The sequence below is a fragment of the Oncorhynchus kisutch genome, linkage group LG23, assembly GCF_002021735.2.
Source record: "Oncorhynchus kisutch isolate 150728-3 linkage group LG23, Okis_V2, whole genome shotgun sequence".
In the NCBI taxonomy this organism is placed as follows: domain Eukaryota; kingdom Metazoa; phylum Chordata; class Actinopteri; order Salmoniformes; family Salmonidae; genus Oncorhynchus; species Oncorhynchus kisutch.
Genome location: NC_034196.2, coordinates 28,951,008 through 28,968,154, shown reverse-complemented (window position 1 = coordinate 28,968,154; position 17,147 = coordinate 28,951,008). Strand labels below are relative to the sequence as shown.

General features: G+C 47.4%; 1 protein-coding gene across 1 annotated transcript in view; it reads right to left on the bottom strand.

The window, feature by feature from the left end:
* LOC109868483 (seizure 6-like protein) overlaps positions 1-17,147 on the bottom strand; it is a 56,609-nt gene that overhangs the window by 11,252 nt on the left and 28,210 nt on the right. The window contains exons 2-10 of the mRNA XM_031802651.1: positions 11,706-12,245; positions 10,200-10,339; positions 6,304-6,499; positions 1,623-1,808; positions 1,302-1,473; positions 1,003-1,169; positions 677-871; positions 308-446; positions 88-113 (exon numbers count right to left, since the gene is read on the bottom strand). Coding sequence (XP_031658511.1) covers positions 88-113; positions 308-446; positions 677-871; positions 1,003-1,169; positions 1,302-1,473; positions 1,623-1,808; positions 6,304-6,499; positions 10,200-10,339; positions 11,706-12,245 — 1,761 coding nt within the window. The remainder of the gene's footprint in view (positions 1-87; positions 114-307; positions 447-676; positions 872-1,002; positions 1,170-1,301; positions 1,474-1,622; positions 1,809-6,303; positions 6,500-10,199; positions 10,340-11,705; positions 12,246-17,147) is intronic.

Sequence of the window (17,147 nt, the reverse complement as noted above, 5' to 3'; positions counted from 1 at the left end):
TACCAATTCTGACAGATGTTTCTAAATGTATTTTTGTCCCAGAGTAAATTATATGAGTGCATATGGTATCATCTCTATGTGGCTGACTCAGTGTGAGGTAATGGCGTAAGAGTCTACAGGTTGGATGAATGAAATGGAATGCTGGGAGCTGATGACCTCAGACCTCAGGCTGGCTAATGAGTAACATCTGGCTAGTGTAACCTCTTACCATCATTATTCTGACAGGTGGTTGGTGTGTGTGTGTGTGTGTGTGTGTGTGTGTGTGTGTGTGTGTGTGTGTGTGAGTGTGTGTGTGTATATCACTCACAGCTGTACGTTGAGCAGCACGCGCTTGTCCTCCTCTACATGTATCCTCCAGCTGCAGTCCTCTCCCTCTCCATACCACTCTGGCCAGTTAGGAGACAGGATAACACCCACTGGACCTGCCAGGTCCCCCCCACACAGAGCTGGAGATGGGGAAGGGGAAAGGGAGAGAGCGCAGGGGGGAGAGAAAATGTGAGGAGAGGGTGAGGGAGGAAGGGGGAGGGGAGAAAAGAAGGGGGAGAGTGATGAGTTATCCCAATTAAACAGTGTCTCAGTAACACTGTGATATCAGAACTCTCTCAACACACACACACACACACACGGGCGCGCACAACCACACAGACACACACTCCAATCTCCCTCCCACACACACCTTTGCAGAGTGGTTCCGTGTCGTTCCAGTAGGGGTCTCTGGCATTGATACACTCTATGATGGGCGGCCCCTGCTCCAGAGAGTGACCAGGATCACAGCTGAACTGCACCACAGCTCCAACCCCATAGACCTGGTCAGTGGTGCTGAAGTTACCATTCTGCAGGTAGGGCTCATAACAGTGCCCACGCTCAAAAGCTGCAGAGGGGGAGGAAAGAAAAGGAGAGGGGGAGGACAGGAGGATGAGAGAGTTGAGGTTAGACAGAAAGGTTATGAAGGTTATGAAATACTGTGTTTATACATGTGTGTGTATGTGTGTGTGCTCTTACCCTCATAACGGATGTTGAAGCCTGTATTGTGGTTAGGTTGGTCTGTGATGAACTGAACCCTGACTGCTGGACCCTCACTGATCACCCCTTCAAATGGTATTGGACCACCCCGCCCAGAGTCAAACAGCACCACAGACCCAGCATCCAGACCGCTCCATAACACAAGTCTGGGGGGAGAAATGTAAATGCATTATAGCACAACTACAGGTTACAGATTCAAAGCTCTCTCTCTCTCTCTCTCGCTCTCTCTCTCTCGCTCTCTCTCTCTCTCTCTCTCGCTCTCTCTTTCTCTCTCTCACCTGTCAGTGGGTTCGAGGACCAGTCTCTCCAGGTGCAGGTGTAGTCTCTGTGCAGTGGGGGCCTCCAGGGACCAGGAGCAGGAGCGGTCATGGGTGGTGGTAGGACCCAGGCGGGGAGAGGGGGACAAGATTCTCCCTACTGTAGCATTTTTCACTGACCCTCCACACAGCGCTATGGAGGAACAGGTGTGATGGTGATGATTAGAGTTGATGTGTCTCCCCAGCTCTGCAGCTGGGCATGTTGTTGCTCCAGGCTGCAGCAAAGCATTGAGATGTGGGTGTGTGTGTTCCTGTGCGTGTGTGTCTCCCTCTCCTCCCTACCTCTACAGCTTGGCTCCTTGCTGCTCCAGACAGGCATAGATGTGTTGAGACAGGTGAGTGCCACTGCCCCCTGCAGGTGGTAGCCCATATGGCAGTGGAAGCGGGCAGTGCCCCCTGGCAGCAAGTCCAGCACGGACACCTCCCCAAAGTGAGGCCTCCTCGGCAGGGCACAGCTCAGACGGAATACTGCCAAGGGGAGAGGGGGAGGGAGAAGGGTATAGTGTGAAAGATAAAAGGTAAAATAAGAGAGAAGAGGAGCGAGAGAGATTTCCATTCTCTATGCGTTTATCTCAAAGCGCTTATCTTATTTTCACCGTAGTCTATTTTATGCTAATCTATTCAATAGTTGGCTTCCTGGTCTAATTTGATCTGAGATGACTACTACTCTCTCCTCTTCAATCCTATCACCTCTCCCTTCTGCTAAATCCTTCTCCCTCCTGTCTCCTGATTCTGCCTCGTCGACCCTACTCTCCTCCCTTATAGCATCCTATGATTCGCATTGTCCTCTTTCCTCCCAGCCGGCTTGGCCCTCCTGTCCTGCTCCGTGGCGGAGTGACTCATTGTGAGCTTACAGAACAGGGCTGCGGGCAGCTGAGCGAAAATGGAGGAAAACTAAACTTCAGGAGGACCTATCATCCTTTCACTCCCTCCTCTCTGCCTTCTCTTCCTCTGTATCTGCTACTAAAGCCACTTTCTACCACTCTAAATATCAAGCTTCAGCCTCTAATCATAGGAAACTTTTTTACACCTTCTCCTCCCTCCTTAATACTCCAACCCTCCCTCTCTGTGGACGACTTTGTCAACTTACTTTGAAAAAAAGTTCACGACATCCGCTACTTATTCACTCAGCCTATTGAGTCCACTGGTCTCACTCACAAAGAACTCCCATATGCCTCTTTCTCCCCTCTCTCTCTAGATGAAATCCTGTGACTAGTGAGGTCTGGCCGCTCAACAACCTGCCTGCCCATTTGACCCCATCCCCTCCTCCCTTCTCCAGACCATCGCTGGAGACATTTTCCCATCCCTCATTGACTCCTAACTGACCACTGGATGCATCACCTCTGACTTCAAAATGTCCTGAGTCACTCCCCTCCTCAAGAAACCAACACTCAACTAATCTGAAGTCAAAAACTATAGACTATTATCCCTTCTTTCTTTTCTTTCCAAAACACTTGAGGGTGCTGTCTCTGATCAACTTATATCTATGATCTCATTATCTCTCTCAGAACGATCTTCTTAACCCTAACCAGTCAGGCTTCAAGACAGGTCACTCAACTGGGACTGCTTTTCTCTGCCAAAGCTGACTTCTCTCCTCATCGTGGCTGACTTCTCTCCAGCCTCTCAGGGCTGGGCGTCTCAGGCTCTGCCTCCTCTCCAGCCTCTCAGGGCTGGGCGTCTCAGACTCTGCGTCCTCTCCAGCCTCTCAGGGCTGGGCATCTCAGGCTCTGCCTCCTCTCTAGTCTCTCAGGGCTGGGCGTCTCAGGCTCTGCCTCCTCTCCTGCTTCTCAGGGCTGGGCGTCTCATGCTCTGCCTCCTCTCCTGCCTCTCAGGGCTGGGTGTCTCAGGCTCTGCCTCCTCTCTAGTCTCTCAGGGCTGGGCGTCTCAGGCTCTGCCTCCTCTCCTGCTTCTCAGGGCTGGGCGTCTCAGGCTCTGCCTCCTTTCCAACCTCTCAAGTCTGGGCGTCTCAGGCTCTGCCTCCTCTCCAGCCTCTCAGGACTGGGTGTCTCAGGCTCTGCCTCCTCTTCAGCCTCTCAGGGCTGGGCGTCTCAGGCTCTGCCTCCTCTCCAGCCTCTCAGGGCCGGGCGTCTCAGACTCTGCGTCCTCTCCAGCCTCTCAGGGCTGGGCGTCTCAGACTCTGCGTCCTCTCCAGCCTCTCAGGGCTGGGCATCTCAGACTCTGCGTCCTCTCCAGCCTCTCAGGGCTGGGCATCTCAGGCTCTGCCTCCTCTCCTGCTTCTCAGGGCTGGGCGTCTCAGGCTCTGCCTCCTCTCTAGTCTCTCAGGGCTGGGCGTCTCAGGCTCTGCCTCCTCTCCTGCTTCTCAGGGCTGGGCGTCTCAGGCTCTGCCTCCTTTCCAACCTCTCAGGGCTGGGCGTCTCAGGCTCTGCCTCCTCTTCAGCCTCTCAGGGCTGGGCACAATCTTGGACTGCATCCTACCTGGGCAGGTGATGTGGAAAGGATCTGTGTCTGCACCACGTATTCTCACTACTGGTGTCCCCCAGGCCTCGGTTCTAGAATCTCTCCTCGTCTCTCTAAACACCAAGTTACTAGGCTCTGTCATATCCTCACATGGTCTCTCCTATCGTTGCTATGCAGATAATACAGATAACTACTTTCTCCTTCCCCCCTTCTGACACCCAGGTGGCGACATGCATCCTCTGCGTGCCTGGCAGATATCTCAACTTGGATGTCGGCCCACCACCTCAAGCTCAACAAGAAGGAGCTACTCTTCCTCCCTGGGAAGGCCTGCCCGCTCAAAGACCTCTCTATCACGGTTGACAACTCCACAGTGTCACCCTCCCAGAGTACAAAGAACCTTGGTGTGACCATGAACAACACCTGTCGTTCTCTACAAACATCAAAGCAGTGACCCACTGCTGCAGGTTCATGCTCTACAACATCCTTAGCGTACACCCTTACCTCACACAGGAAGCGGCACAGGTCCTAATCCAGGCTCTTGTCCTCTCCTGTCTGGACTACTGCAACTCGCTATTGGCTGGTTTCCCCTCTTGTGCCATCAAACCCCTGCACCTTATCCAGAATGCTGCAGCCGCCTGGTTTTCAACCTTCCCAAGTTCTCCCATGTCTCCCCGCTCCTCCACACACTCCACTGGCTTCCAGTTGAAGCTTGCATCCACTACTACAAAACCATGGTGCGTACCTACGTTACAACAAGAGGAACTGCCCCTCCCTACCTTCAGGCTATGCTCAAACCTTGCAACCCGAGCACTCCGTTCGGCCATCTCAGGTCTCTTAACCCACCCACCACTACGGGTGGGAAGCTCCCGCTCAGCCCAGAGACTGTCTTCTCTGACCTGGCATCCCAATGGTGGAATCAGCTTACCCCTGAAGCTAGGATAGTAGAGACCCTGCCCATCTTCCGAAAACATCTGAAACAGTATCTTAAATAATCCTCCCCCTCACCTCGACCCCCCCCCCCCCCCCCCCCCCCCCCAGCTCCAAATAAAATAAAATAAAACCTGAACCCCTCCACCTTCAAGCTCGGACTCTACTGAATGTACTTTCTATACCTGTGATATGTGGTTGTCCTACCTATCTATTTTTACAATGAATGCACTAACTGTAAATTGCTTTGGATAAGAGCGCCTGCTAAATGACTCAATTAAAAAAAAAAATGGATAGGCCAGACTAATGGATATATGACTGGACAGGCCAGACTAATGGATATATGACTGGATAGGCCAGACTAATGGATATATGACTGGACAGGCCAGACTAATGGATATATGACTGGATAGGCCAGACTAATGGATATATGACTGGACAGGCCAGACTAATGGATATATGACTGGATAGGCCAGACTAATGGATATATGACTGGACAGGCCAGACTAATGGATATATGACTGGATAGGCCAGACTAATGGATATATGACTGGATAGGCCAGACTAATGGATATATGACTGGATAGGCCAGACTAATGGATATATGACTGGATAGGCCAGACTAATGGATATATGACTGGATAGGCCAGACTAATGGATATATGACTGGATAGGCCAGAATAACAGAGAGAGGAGAGGACAGGCCAGACTAATGGATATATGACTGGACAGGCCAGACTAATGGATATATGACTGGACAGGCCAGACTAATGGATATATGACTGGATAGGCCAGACTAATGGATATATGACTGGATAGGCCAGAATAACAGAGAGAGGAGAGGACAGGCCAGACTAATGGATATATGACTGGATAGGCCAGACTAATGGATATATGACTGGACAGGCCAGACTAATGGATATATGACTGGATAGGCCAGACTAATGGATATATGACTGGATAGGCCAGAATAACAGAGAGAGGAGAGGACAGGCCAGACTAATGGATATATGACTGGACAGGCCAGACTAATGGATATATGACTGGATAGGCCAGAATAACAGAGAGAGGAGAGGACAGGCCAGACTAATGGATATATGACTGGATAGGCCAGAATAACAGAGAGAGGAGAGGACAGGCCAGACTAATGGATATATGACTGGACAGGCCAGACTAATGGATATATGACTGGATAGGCCAGAATAACAGAGAGAGGAGAGGACAGGCCAGGTGAAAGGCAAGTAGTTTGCGACGTTAACTCCATCTATCCATTCCTGTCCTATCTGAACTGACACAGACAGTACACCAGTGTGAGATGACAGAGGAAGACATTACAGGTGACACACACACACACACACACACAGCTGCATAATGAGATGAAAACCAATTAATCACAGCTAATCAGTTAATTGATACGACATCCAATCACAGTGCTAATTGATTACAAAACAAGATTAAGTGGTTAGGCCATTAATAGATCAGGTAGACAGAGAATCAACAACCCCTTAGTAGTTAGGACCTAATGAAGGCTTTGAATTAAAAACATGAACAATTTTGTGTGTGACTGTGTGTGCGTGATAGTGTGCGACTGTGTGTGTGATTGTGTGTGTGTGCTCACTTTGGTAGTGTAGCTGGAACATGCCTATGCTCCCCTCAGGCGAGGAGCGGTAGTATACTGAGATGGTATTGGTCGGACTTCGGATCACCTGACCCTCCACCAGCAGTGTGTGATTGGCCAGAACCAGCAAGGCCCCGCCCTCATCCACCCCTCTGATTGACAGCTGCTCTCCCTCTGACAGATTCACACTCTTCACCTAAGAGAGAGAGAGATAAGAGAAATATTGAGAGAAGAGCGAAGTTGAGAGGAAGGAGAGAGAGGCAGACAGTGCGAGATAAAGGGGAGACGCAGACAATGAGAGATAAAGCGGAGAGGCAGACAGTGAGTGATAAAGGGGAGAGGCAGACAGTGAGAGATAAAGCGGAGAGGCAGACAGTGAGTGATAAAGGGGAGAGGCAGACAGTGAGAGATAAAGGGGAGAGGCAGACAGTGCGAGATAAAGGGGAGAGGCAGACAGTGAGAGAAAAGGGAGAGGCAGACAGTGCGAGATAAAGGGGAGAGGCAGACAGTGCGAGATAAAGGGGAGAGGCAGACAGTGCGAGATAAAGGGGAGAGGCAGACAGTGAGAGATAAAGGGGAGAGGCAGACAGTGAGAGATAAAGCGGAGAGGCAGACAGTGAGTGAGAATTCTCAGAAACCATGTTATAAATACAGTTAATGACACTGCACATCTCTTCTGAGATCTCTTCAAATCAAATCAAATCAAAATGTATGTGTCACATACACATGGTTAGCAGATGTTAATGCGAATGTAACGAAATGCTTGTGCTTCTAGTTCCGACAATGCAGTAATAACCAACGAGTAATCTAGCTAACAATTCCAAAACTACTACCTTATACACACAAGTGTAAAGGGATAAAGAATATGTACATAAATATACATGAATGAGTGATGGTGCAGAGCGGCATAGGCAAGATGCAGTAGATGGTATCGAGTACAGTATATACATATGAGATGAGTATGTAAACCAAGTGGCATAGTTAAAGTGGCTAGTGACACAGGCCTTGAGATAGAAGCTGTTTTTCAGTCTCTCGGTCCCAGCTTTGATACACCTGTACTGACCTCGCCCTCTGGATGATAGCGGGGTGAACAGGCAGTGGCTCGGGTGGTTGTTTTCCTTGATGATCTTTATGGCCTTCCTGTGACATCGGGTGGTGTAGGTGTCCTGGAGGGCAGGTAGTTTGCCCCCGGTGATGCGTTGTGCAGACCTCACTACCCTCTGGAGAGCCTTACGGTTGTGGGCGGAGCAGTTGCCGTACCAGGCAGTGATACAGCCCGACAGGATGCTCTCGATTGTGCATCTGTAGAAGTTTGTGAGTGCTTTTGCTGACAAGCCAAATTTCTTCAGCCTCCAGAGGTTGAAGAGGCGCTGCTGCGCCTTCTTCACGATGCTGTCTGTGTGGGTGGACCAATTCAGTTTGTCTGTGATGTGAACGCCAAGGAACTTAAAACTTGCTACCCTCTCCACTACTGTTCCATCGATGTGGATAGGGGGGAGTTCCCTCTGCTGTTTCCTGAAGTCCACAATCATCTCCTTAGTTTTGTTGACGTTGAGTGTGAGGTTATTTTCCTGACACCACACTCCGAGGGCCCTCACCTCCTCCCTGTAGGCCGTCTCGTCGTTGTTGGTAATCAAGCCTACCTCTGTTGTGTCGTCCGCAAACTTGATGATTGAGTTGGAGGCGTGCGTGGCCACGCAGTCGTGGGTGAACAGGGAGTACAGGAGAGGGCTCAGAACGCACCCTTGTGGGCCCCAGTGTTGAGGATCAGCGGGGTGGAGATGTTGTTACCTACCCTCACCACCTGGGGTCGGCCCGTCAGGAACTCCAGTACCCAGTTGCACAGGGCGGGGTCGAGACCCAGGGTCTCGAGCTTGATGACGAGTTTGCAGGGTACTATGGTGTTAAATGCTGAGCTGTAGTCGATGAACAGCATTCTCACATAGGTATTCCTCTTGTCCAGATGGGTTAGGGCAGTGTGCAGTGTGGTTGAGATTGCATCGTCTGTGGACCTATTTGGGCGGTAAGCAAATTGGAGTGGGTCTAGGGTGTCAGGTAGGGTGGAGGTGATATGGTCCTTGACTAGTCTCTCAAAGCACTTCATGATGACGGAAGTGAGTGCTACGGGGTGGTAGTCGTTTAGCTCAGTTACCTTAGCTTTCTTGGGAACAGGAACAATGGTGGCCCTCTTGAAGCATATGGGAACAACAGACTGGGATAGGGATTGATTGAATATGTCCGTAAACACACCAGCCAGCTGGTCTGCGCATGCTCTGAGGGTGCGGCTGGGGATGCCGTCTGGGCCTGCAGCCTTGCGAGGGTTGACACGTTTAAATGTTTTCCTCACGTCGGCTGCAGTGAAGGAGAGTCCGCATGTTTTAGTTGCGGGCCGTGTCAGTGGCACTGTATTGTCCTCAAAGCGGGCAAAAATGTTATTTAGTCTGCCTGGGAGCAAGACATCCTGGTCCGTGACTGGGCTGGTTTTATTTTTGTAATCCGTGATTGACTGTAGACCCTGCCACATACCTCTTGTGTCTGAGCCGTTGAATTGCATTTCTACTTCGTCTCTATACTGACGCTTAGCTTGTTTGATTGCCTTGCGGAGGGAATAGTTACACTGTTTGTATTCGGTCATGTTTCCGGTCACCTTGCCCTGATTAAAAGCAGTGGTTCGCGCTTTCAGTTTCACGCGAATGCTGCCATCAATCCACGGTTTCTGGTTTGGGAATGTTTTAATCGTTGCTATGGGAACGACATCTTCAACGCACTATATAGCTCCACATTGATCTGGTACTGGTACTCCCTGTATATAGCTCCACATTGATCTGGTACTGGTACTCCCTGTATATAGTTCCACATTGATCTGGTACTGGTACTCCCTGTATATAGCTCCACATTGATCTGGTACTGGTACTCCCTGTATATAGTTCCACATTGATCTGGTACTGGTACTCCCTGTATATAGCTCCACATTGATCTGGTACTGGTACGCCCTGTATATAGCTCCACATTGATCTGGTACTCCCTGTATATAGCTCCACATTGATCTGGTACGGGTACACCCTGTAAATAGCTCCACATTGATCTGGTGCTGGTAATCCCTGTATATAGCTCCACATTGACCTGGTACTAGTACTCCCTGTATATAGCTCCACATTGATCTGGTACTGGTACTCCCTGTATATAGCTCCACATTGATCTGGTACTGGCACTCCCTCTATATATTTCCACATTGACCTGGTACTGGTACGCCCTGTATATAGCTCCACATTGATCTGGTACTCCCTGTATATAGCTCCACATTGATCTGGTACTGGTACTCCCTGTATATAGCTCCACATTGATCTGGTACGGGTACTCCCTCTATATAGTTCCACATTGATCTGATACTGGTACTCCCTGTATATAGCTCCACATTGACCTGGTACTGGTACTCCCTGTATATAGCTCCACATTGATCTGGTACTGGTACTCCCTGTATATAGCTCCACATTGATCTGGTACTCCAGATCACTAGGGGTCAGAGACAATCCTGAGATCAATACAGAGTCAGCAATCACAACGCAGTCTGTGTGTCCGTGTCTGTGTCATTGAGTACGTTTACATGCACACTAATAATTCGATATTAAACTATATTTTTATATCGAAAGTAAGCGTACGTTAATTAAAAACACCTGGTTTTCTGAGCAATCTTTCAAATGATTAGGACATGTAAACAGCTTCATCGGCATTCCAGTGGTGTATCTGATCTGCTCATGTGCCTGCACCAGTCGAGCCTCCCTCTTTAACGCCACTGAAGTGAGTTCAGATACAATGTATGCATGATATAGTTTTCACATACAAACTTATGCATATAACATCACTCAGTGAAAGCACATGTGTGTTTGTTTGTTTACCTGTAGCTCGACTCCATAGCCTGTGTACACAGTGACGGTGTATGTACAGTGTAGGAATGTTCCATCTGGGAGGGGGGGGTCATCAGAAGAGTCTATGTATCCCTCGGGGTCGGAGAAATTCACCATACAGCCAGACACAGCTAGAGATAAGAGGAGAGGACAAACATCGATTTAACAATATAATATTTGAGAAATGTATTTCACAGTGTAATCCAAGATGCTGGTGAGATAAGCACATCTCTGTCTTCAGTGAGAGAAAGGTAAACAACATCAACAACTGCTTTCTGTAAAAGGACAGGGTGTTCTCTGACATTGATGATGCACTAGTCTAGTCTAATGCAGAGGTTGGAACGGTTCAGAGAACAGAACTGAAAACCAGAAAATAAGGACATTGTTCAAGAAACAGAACCGGGAACGAAAGTGATCTATACTGTTCTGGAACAGAACCGTTATTTTAAAAGCATGGAAACCGGTTAATAAAGTATTGTTTATGTTCCGGGTATATTTCCCAGTCCCACAAACAAACATAACAAAGTGCCTATGCAAAGTCCTCCCTATGTCAATCAGAAACTTCTTAGAGTGTCCATGAGTAGGCTACCTGCCGCTACCGCCCCGAAGCATAGGCTACTGTAGCCTATTGACGATAGCTACATGCATGATACGGAAGATAGGGAGAGAGATTTTTATTTCGAAAATAATGGATTTGGCCTCCCGAGTGGCGCAGTGGCACTGCATCACAGTGCTAGAGGCGTTATTACAGACCCAGGTTTGATCCCGGGCTGTATCCCAACCGGCCGTGATCAGGAGTCCCATAGGGCGGCGCACAATTGGCCCAGCATCGTCTGGGTTAAGGGAGGGTAATTTTCTACGCTAGTTAGGGATACTATAGTTATCACATTTCACATTGGATTCATTAACTACTAAAAGGTAAGACATGTTTTTAATTCTGGTGCTGCTCTGCATGCACAAGCTTGTTAGCTAGCTTGCTCTGGTCCAATGTTAAGCCAAGTCTCTGAAGTTCAAAGACATTAAAAGTTCCTCCATAGAAGCCGCTCCTCCGTAGGTATAATTCTGTGGGTCTAATTCAGATAATGCATGTCATAACAAGATGCCCTTCACCCTCTCTCGCTCTCTCCTGCAAAATGTTAAGTTGCATCTCGTGCCCTACACTTGTCTTTCCATCAAGCCCGTAAACAACTTTAGCATAGCAAACTGCACTGGGATTACCAGTACCAGATCAATGTGGAGCTATATACAGGGTGTACCTGCACTGGTGAAGTTTAATTAAATTTAATGAGCAATTAAAAAAAAAAAATTAAATAAGGATTTCAGAGGTTCAAAAATGAACAGAAAGGAACGATATAAAACTTGACTTTTTTGTTGTTCAAACTAGTTAGGAACTTTATTTTGCTGGACGGAACTAAAAAAAAGTATGTTTCTGTTCAGAACGAAAAGATTTAAAATAATTTTGGTTCCAACCCCTGGTCTAATGTATACCACTTATACCCGGTGAAGGTGTTTCTGCATCCATGTCTGTGTCTGCGTCCACGGTCGCCGTGACGATAGTGGTGACCTCATCTCGCTGTCCCGGCGGTGTGTGTGTCACGGGCTGAGAGGAGGAGGTGAGGGGGTTGCTGTCGGGCTGGGAGAGCTGTGAAGGGAGGGGTGATCCGCTGTCGTGGGGTTGTGAAACTGGGGGTTGTATCCTCTTCAACAGACCCTGTTGATCCAGAGACAGACCTCCAGACAGGCCCCCTGTGCTCATTTCTCTCCCCAGGAGAGGCAGCAGGTCCTGGGGCAGAGCGGAGGGCAGGACCATTCCCCCTGTCTGGGAGAAGAGATGATCCTTCTGAGCCAGGACTGACTCTAGCAGATCACCAGCGGCACTCATCCCCACCCCGGGCCCTAATCCAGCCTCGGGCCCTCTTCCCACCCTGGGCCCTAACCCAGCCTCGGGCCCTCTCCCCCTGGGTGAGTTTCTGTCTGTGTTCCCTATGGCTGGAGAGGGGGAGGGGGAGGAAGGTGGAGGTGTGGTGTCGATCTCAGCTAGAGAAACACACAGAGAGAGAGAAAGAGAACGAAAGAGAGAAAGAGTGAGACTCAGGTAACATTTTCCAGGGGTCATGCAGTCTGGACACTAGCGCTGCATTTAGCTCTGGGAATAATTGTCCTCTTATTTACATTCTGTTAGGTCAGAGCTGGAGCTCCATGGGTTCTACTGTCTGTTCCACTGTTTTCAGGACTACTGTCTGTTCCACTGTTATCAGGAATACTGTCTGTTCCACTGTTTCAGGACTACTGTCTGTTCCACTGTCTGTTCAACTGTTATCAGGAATACTGTCTGTTCCACTGTTTCAGGACTACTGTCTGTTCCACTGTCTGTTCCACTGTTTTCAGGACTACTGTCTGTAACACTGTCTGTTCCACTGTTATCAGGACTACTGTCTGTAACACTGTCTGTTCCACTGTTATCAGGACTACTGTCTGTAACACTGTCTGTTCCACTGTTATCAGGACTACTGTCTGTTCCACTGTTATCAGGACTACTGTCTGTTCCACTGTAATCAGGACTACTGTCTGTAACACTGTCTGTTCCATTGTTTTCAGGACTACTGTCTGTTCCACTGTTATCAGGACTACTGTCTGTAACACTGTGTTCCACTGTTATCAGGACTACTGTCTGTAACACTGTCTGTTCCACTGTTATCAGGACTACTGTCTGTAACACTGTCTGTTCCACTGTTATCAGGACTACTGTCTGTTCCACTGTTATCAGGAATACTGTCTGTTCCACTGTTTCAGGACTACTGTCTGTTCCACTGTCTGTTCAACTGTTATCAGGACTACTGTCTGTAACACTGTGTGTTCCACTGTTATCAGGACTATTGTCTGTTCCACTGTTATCAGGACTACTGTCTGTTCCACTGTTTTCAGGACTACTGTCTGTTCTACTGTCTGTTCAACTGTTATCAGGACTACTGTCTGTTCTACTGTCTCTTCGACTGTTATCAGGACTACTGTCTGTTCTACTGTCTCTTCGACTGTTATCAGGACTACTGTCTGTTTAACTGTCTGTTCAACTGTTATCAGAACTGCTGTCTGTTCAACTGTTATCAGGACTACTGTCTCTTCCACTGACTGTTCAACAGTTATCAGAACTGCTGTCTGTTCAACTGTTATCAGGACTACTGTCTCTTCTACTGTCTGTTCAACTGTTATCAGGACTACTGTCTGTTCAACTGTTACCAGGCCTACTGTCAGTTCTACTGTCTGTTCTACTGTTATCAGGACTACTGTCTGTTTAACTGTCTGTTCAACTGTTATCAGAACTGCTGTCTGTTCAACTGTTATCCGAATTGCTGTCTGTTCAACTGATATCAGAATTGCTGTCTGTTCAACTGATATCAGGACTACTGTCTCTTCCACCGTCTGTTCCACTGTTATCAGGACTATTGTATATTCCACTGTCCCTTCCACTGTCTGTTCTACTGTTATCAGGACTACTGTCTGTTCTCCTCTCTGTTCAACTGATATCAGGACTACTGTCTGTTCAACTGTCTGTATCATTGTCTGTTCTACTGTTATCATGACTAATGTCTGTTCTACTGTCTGTTCCACTGTCTGTTCCACTGTTATCAGGACTACTGTCTGTTCAACTGTCTGTATCATTGTCTGTTCTACTGTTATCATGACTAATGTCTGTTCTACTGTCTGTTCCACTGTCTGTTCCACTGTTATCAGGACTACTGTCTGTTCCACTGTCTGTTCCACTGTTATCAGGACTACTGTCTGTTCTACTGTCTGTTCTACTGTGATCAGGACTACCCTCTGTTCTGTCTGTTCCACTGTTATCAGGACTACTGTCTGTTCCACTGTCTGTTCCATTGTTATCAGGACCACTGTCTGTTCCATTGTTATCAGGACCACTGTCTGTTCAACTGTTATCAGGACTACTGTCTCTTCCACTGTCTGTTCCACTGTTATCAGGACCACTGTCTGTTCAATTGTTATCAGTACTACTGTCTGTTCCACTGTTATCAGGACTATTGTCTGTTCCACTGTCTGTTCCATTGCTATCAGGACCACTGTCTGTTCAACTGTTATCAGGACTACTGTCTGTTCCACTTTCTGTTCTACTGTCTGTTCCACTGTTATCAGGACTACTGTCTGTTCCACTGTCTGTTCTACTGTTATCAGGACTATTGTATATTCCACTGTCTCTTCCACTGTCTGTTCTACTGTTATCAGGACTACTGTCTGTTCTCCTCTCTGTTCAACTGATATCAGGACTACTGTCTGTTCAACTGTCTGTATCATTGTCTGTTCTACTGTTATCATGACTAATGTCTGTTCTACTGTCTGTTCCACTGTCTGTTCCACTGTTATCAGGACTACTGTCTGTTCAACTGTCTGTATCATTGTCTGTTCTACTGTTATCATGACTAATGTCTGTTCTACTGTCTGTTCCACTGTCTGTTCCACTGTTATCAGGACTACTGTCTGTTCCACTGTCTGTTCCACTGTTATCAGGACCACTGTCTGTTCCACTGTTATCAGGACTACTGTCTGTTCTACTGTCTGTTCTACTGTGATCAGGACTACCCTCTGTTCTGTCTGTTCCACTGTTATCAGGACTACTGTCTCTTCCACTGTCTGTTCCACTGTTATCAGGACCACTGTCTGTTCAATTGTTATCAGTACTACTGTCTGTTCCACTGTTATCAGGACTATTGTCTGTTCCACTGTCTGTTCCATTGCTATCAGGACCACTGTCTGTTCAACTGTTATCAGGACTACTGTCTGTTCCACTTTCTGTTCTACTGTCTGTTCCACTGTTATCAGGACTACTGTCTGTTCCACTGTCTGTTCTACTGTTATCAGGACTATTGTATATTCCACTGTCTCTTCCACTGTCTGTTCTACTGTTATCAGGACTACTGTCTGTTCTCCTCTCTGTTCAACTGATATCAGGACTACTGTCTGTTCAACTGTCTGTATCATTGTCTGTTCTACTGTTATCATGACTAATGTCTGTTCTACTGTCTGTTCCACTGTCTGTTCCACTGTTATCAGGACTACTGTCTGTTCTACTGTCTGTTCAACTGATATCAGGACTACTGTCTGTTCAACTGTCTGTATCATTGTCTGTTCTACTGTTATCATGACTAATGTCTGTTCTACTGTCTGTTCCACTGTCTGTTCCACTGTTATCAGGACCACTGTCTGTTCCACTGTTATCAGGACTACTGTCTGTTCTACTGTCTGTTCTACTGTGATCAGGACTACCCTCTGTTCTGTCTGTTCCACGGTCTGTTCAACTGATACCAGGACTACTGTCTGTTCTACTGTCTGTTCCACTGTTATCAGGATTACTGTCTGTTCAACAGTCTGTTCCACTGTTATCAGGACTACTGTCTGTTGTACTGTTATCGGGACTACTGTTAGTTCTACTGCCTGTTCAACTGTTATCAGGACTACTGTCAGTTATACTGTCTGTTCAACTGTTATCAGGACTATTGTCTGTTCTACTGTCTGTTCCATTGTCTGTTCCACTGTTATCAGGACAACTGTCTGTTCCACTTTCTGTTCTACTCTCTGTTCCACTGTTATCAGGACTACTGTCTGTTCCACTGTCTGTTCCACTGTCTGTTCTACTGTTATCAGGACTACTGTCTCTTCCACTGTCTGGATCATTGTCTGTTCTACTGCTATCAGGACTACTGTCTGTTCTACTGTCTCTTCGACTGTTATCAGGACTACTGTCTGTTCTACTGTCTCTTCGACTGTTATCAGGACTACTGTCTGTTTAACTGTCTGTTCAACTGTTATCAGAACTGCTGTCTGTTCAACTGTTATCAGGACTACTGTCTCTTCCACTGACTGTTCAACAGTTATCAGAACTGCTGTCTGTTCAACTGTTATCAGGACTACTGTCTCTTCTACTGTCTGTTCAACTGTTATCAGGACTACTGTCTGTTCAACTGTTACCAGGCCTACTGTCAGTTCTACTGTCTGTTCTACTGTTATCAGGACTACTGTCTGTTTAACTGTCTGTTCAACTGTTATCAGAACTGCTGTCTGTTCAACTGTTATCCGAATTGCTGTCTGTTCAACTGATATCAGAATTGCTGTCTGTTCAACTGATATCAGGACTACTGTCTCTTCCACCGTCTGTTCCACTGTTATCAGGACTATTGTATATTCCACTGTCCCTTCCACTGTCTGTTCTACTGTTATCAGGACTACTGTCTGTTCTCCTCTCTGTTCAACTGATATCAGGACTACTGTCTGTTCAACTGTCTGTATCATTGTCTGTTCTACTGTTATCATGACTAATGTCTGTTCTACTGTCTGTTCCACTGTCTGTTCCACTGTTATCAGGACTACTGTCTGTTCAACTGTCTGTATCATTGTCTGTTCTACTGTTATCATGACTAATGTCTGTTCTACTGTCTGTTCCACTGTCTGTTCCACTGTTATCAGGACTACTGTCTGTTCCACTGTCTGTTCCACTGTTATCAGGACCACTGTCTGTTCCACTGTTATCAGGACTACTGTCTGTTCTACTGTCTGTTCTACTGTGATCAGGACTACCCTCTGTTCTGTCTGTTCCACTGTTATCAGGACTACTGTCTGTTCCACTGTCTGTTCCACTGTTATCAGGACTACTGTCTGTTGTACTGTTATCGGGACTACTGTTAGTTCTACTGCCTGTTCAACTGTTATCAGGACTACTGTCAGTTATACTGTCTGTTCAACTGTTATCAGGACTATTGTCTGTTCTACTGTCTGTTCCATTGTCTGTTCCACTGTTATCAGGACAACTGTCTGTTCCACTTTCTGTTCTACTCTCTGTTCCACTGTTATCAGGACTACTGTCTCTTCCACTGTCTGGATCATTGTCTGTTCTACTGCTATCAGGACTACTGTCTGTTCTACTGTCTCTTC